The 3,971-nt window shown below is 38.5% G+C and overlaps 2 protein-coding genes across 2 annotated transcripts; both read left to right on the forward strand.

Annotated features, from left to right (window-relative positions):
• The first annotated feature begins 348 nt into the window (after positions 1-348).
• LOC139493047 (involucrin-like) lies at positions 349-1,815 on the forward strand. The gene is made up of 3 exons (XM_071281188.1): positions 349-712; positions 1,220-1,384; positions 1,604-1,815. The coding sequence occupies exons 1-3, from the start codon at positions 349-351 to the stop codon at positions 1,813-1,815; spliced, it is 741 nt and encodes a 246-aa protein (XP_071137289.1).
• A 1,453-nt stretch (positions 1,816-3,268) lies between these two features.
• LOC139493048 (involucrin-like) lies at positions 3,269-3,730 on the forward strand. Its single transcript, XM_071281189.1, has one exon. The coding sequence runs from the start codon at positions 3,269-3,271 to the stop codon at positions 3,728-3,730; it is 462 nt and encodes a 153-aa protein (XP_071137290.1).
• Positions 3,731-3,971: the final 241 nt, after the last annotated feature.

Raw genomic sequence — 3,971 nt, forward strand, 5'->3', positions numbered from 1 at the left:
CACAATGACATACTTCAGATTAAATATGTTGGCATACTTGATGAACGTTGGACCATTTAAAGTTAAACAGAAGATACTAGATTGAAACCGACACTCATACGTCGAAAATAAACAACTCCGTGGCTAAATAAAAGACTAACAGACAAACAGACAATCAATAGTATAAAAAACACAACATAAAAAAGTAAAGACTGAACCTCACCAAAGTGAACACGCCTCCGGGTGCGGGAATTTCTCGCTACATTGAAGACCTGTTGGTGACCCTCTGCTGTTGTTTTTTATTTGGTCGGGTTGTTGTCTCTTTGACACATTCCCCATTTCCATTCTCAATTTTATGTAGACCATCTAATGTATGTCAAGACTAAATCTCACCAAGGTGAATCTGTAGACCATCTCTTGTATGTCAAGACTAAACCTCAACAAAGTGAATCTGTAGACCAATCCATGCATGTCAAGACTAAACCTCACCAAAGTGAATCTGTAGACCATTTCATGTATGTCAAGACTGAACCTCACCAAAGTGAATCTGTAGACCATCTCATGTATGTCAAGATTACACCTCACCAAAGGGAATCTGTAGACCATCTCATGTATGTCCAGACTAAACCTCACCAAAGTGAATCTGTAGACCATCTCATGTATGTCAAGACTACACCTCACCAAAGTGACTCTGTAAACCATCTCATGTATGTCAAGACTAAACCTCACCAAAGTGAATCTGTAGACCATCTCATGTATGTCAAGATTAAACCTCACCAAAGTGAATCTGTAGACCATCTCATGTATGTCAAGACTAAACCTCACCAAAGTGAATCTGTAGACCATCTCATGTATGTCCAGACTAAACCTCTCCAAAGTGAATCTGTAGACCATCTCATGTATGTCAAGACTAAACCTCACCAAAGTGAATCTGTAAACCATCTCATGTATGTCAAGACTACAGTTCACCAAAGTGTATCTGTAGACCATCTCATGTATGTCAAGACTACACCTCACCAAAGTGAATCTGTAAACCATCTCATGTATGTCAAGACTAAACCTCATCAAAGTGTATCTGTAGACCATCTCATGTATGTCAAGACTACACCTCACCAAAGTGAATCTGTAAACCATCTCATGTATGTCAAGACTAAACCTCACCAAAGTGAATCTGTAAACCAATCCATGCATGTCAAGACTGAACCTCACTAAAATGAATCTCTATACCATCTCATTAAAGACAAGACTGAACCTCACCAAAGTAAAATTGTAGACCATCTCATGTATGACAAGACTGAACCTCACCAAAGTGAATCTGTATACCATCTCATGTATGACAAGACTGAACCTCACCAAAGTGAATATGTAGACCATTTCATGTATGACAAGACAGAACCTCACCAAAGTGAATCTGTAGCCCATTTCATGTATGACAAGACTGAACATCACTAAAGTGAATCTGTAAACCATCTCATATATGTCAAGACTAAACCTCACCAAAGTGAATCTGTAGACCATCTCATGTATGTCAAGACTGAACCTCACCAATGTGAATCTGTAAACCAATCCATGCATGTCAAGACTGAACCTCACTAAAATGAATCTCTATACCATCTCATTAAAGACAAGACTGAACCTCACCAAAGTAAAATTGTAGACCATCTCATGTATGACAAGACTGAACCTCACCAAAGTGAATCTGTATACCATCTCATGTATGACAAGACTGAACCTCACCAAAGTGAATATGTAGACCATTTCATGTATGACAAGACAGAACCTCACCAAAGTGAATCTGTAGCCCATTTCATGTATGACAAGACTGAACATCACTAAAGTGAATCTGTAGACCAATTCATATATGTGAAGACTGAACCTCAACAAAGTGAATCTGTAGACCATTTCATGTGTCAGGACTGAACCTCACCAATGTGAATCTGTAAACCAATCCATGCATGTCACGACTGAACCTCACTAAAGTGAATCTGTAGACCATTTCATGTTTGTCAAGACTGAACTTCACCAACGTGAATCTGTAGAAGCATCTCACGTATGTCAAGACTAAACCTCACTAAAGTGAATCTGTAGACCATCTCATGTCTGTCAAGACTGAACCTCACCAATGTGAATCTGTAAACCAATCCATGCATGTCAAGACTGAACCTTACCAAAGTGAATCTGTAAACCAATCCATGCATGTCAAGACTGAACCTCACTAAAGTGAATCTCTATACCATCTCATTAATGACAAGACTGAACCCTCACCGACGTAAAATTGTATACAAAACACAACATAAAACAGTAAAGACTAAACCTCACCAAAGTGAATCTGTAGACCATCTCATGTATGTCAAGACTAAAATTCACCAAAGTGAACCTGTAGACCATCTCATGTATGACAAGACAGAACCTCACCAAGGTGAATATGTAGACCATCTCATGTATGTCAAGACTAAACATCACCAAAGGAAATCTGTAGACCATTTCATATATGACAAGACTGAACCTCATCAAAGTGAATCTGTAGACTATCTCATGTATGTCAAGACTAAACCTCACCAAAGTGAATCTGTACACCTCGTGTATGTCAAGACTGAACCGCTCCAATGTGAATTTGTAGACATCTCATGTATGTGAAGACTGAACCGCACCAATGAGAATCTGTAGACCATCTCATTAATGACCAGACTAAATCAAGGCCACAGTAGTATACCGCTGTTCAAAACTCATAAATCTATGGACAAAAAACAAAATCGGGGTAACAAACTAAAACTGAGAGAAACGCATCAAATATTAGAGGAGAACAACGACGCAACATTAAAATGTAACACACACAGCAACGGACTAAGAATTAGACAAAAACGGATCAGAATAATCAAAATAGCATAAAAACCAAATACATGAATTTGGGATAGAAAAGTACCGTGACACGTCTAATAGTCATGTGACCTCACAAAAGTGAATCTGTAGACTAATTCATGTATGTCAAGACTAAACCTCACCAATGTCAATATGTAACCCAATCCATGCATGTCAAGACTGAACCTCACCAATGTGAATCTGTAAACCAATCCATGCATGTCAAGACTGAAACTCAACAAAGTGAATCTCTATACCATTTCATTAATGACAAGATTGAATCTGTATATCAAGACTAAACCTCAACAAAGTGAATCTGTAGACCATCTCATGTATGTCAAGACTGAACCTCACCAATGTGAATCTGTAAACCAATCCATGCATGTCAAGACTGAACCTCACCAAAGTGAATCTCTATACCATTTCATTAATGACAAGACTGAATCTGTATATCAAGACTAAACCTCAACAAAGTGAATCTGTAGACCATCTCATGTATGTCAAGACTGAACCTCACCAATGTGAATCTGTAAACCAATCCATGCATGTCAAGACTGAACCTCACCAAAATGAATCTCTATACCATCTCATTAAAGACAAGACTGAACCTCACCAAAGTAAAATTGTAGACCATGTCATGTATGATAAGACTGAACCTCACCAAAGTGAATCTGTATACCATCTCATGTATGACAAGACTGAACCTCACCAAAGTGAATATGTAGACCATGTCATGTATGACAAGACAGAACCTCACCAAAGTGAATCTGTAGCCCATTTCATGTATGACAAGACTGAACCTCACCAATGTGAATCTGTAGACCAATTCATATATGTGAAGACTGAACCTCAACAAAGTGAATCTGTAGACCATTTCATGTGTCAGGACTGAACCTCACCAATGTGAATCTGTAAACCAATCCATGCCTGTCACGACTGAACCTCACCAAAGTGAATCTGTAGACCATTTCATGTTTGTCAAGACTGAACTTCACCAACGTGAATCTGTAGAACCATCTCATGTATGTCAAGACTAAACCTCACCAAAGTGAATCTGTAGACCATCTCATGTCTGTCAAGACTGAACCTCACCAATGTGAATCTGTAAACCAATCCATGCATGTCAAAACTGA

Source organism: Mytilus edulis, chromosome 10 (assembly GCF_963676685.1).
Source record: "Mytilus edulis chromosome 10, xbMytEdul2.2, whole genome shotgun sequence".
Classification (NCBI taxonomy): Eukaryota; Metazoa; Mollusca; class Bivalvia; order Mytilida; family Mytilidae; genus Mytilus; species Mytilus edulis.

Coding starts and splice junctions, on each gene's coding strand:
- LOC139493048 (XM_071281189.1), top strand. CDS start 3,269: ATGACAAGACTGAATCTGTATATCAAGACTAAACCTCAACAAAGTGAA.
- LOC139493047 (XM_071281188.1), top strand. CDS start 349: ATGTATGTCAAGACTAAATCTCACCAAGGTGAATCTGTAGACCATCTC. Junction 713..1,219: donor CAAGACTAAACCTCACCAAA/GTGAATCTGTAG, acceptor ATCTCATTAAAG/ACAAGACTGAACCTCACCAA. Junction 1,385..1,603: donor CAAGACAGAACCTCACCAAA/GTGAATCTGTAG, acceptor ATCTCATTAAAG/ACAAGACTGAACCTCACCAA.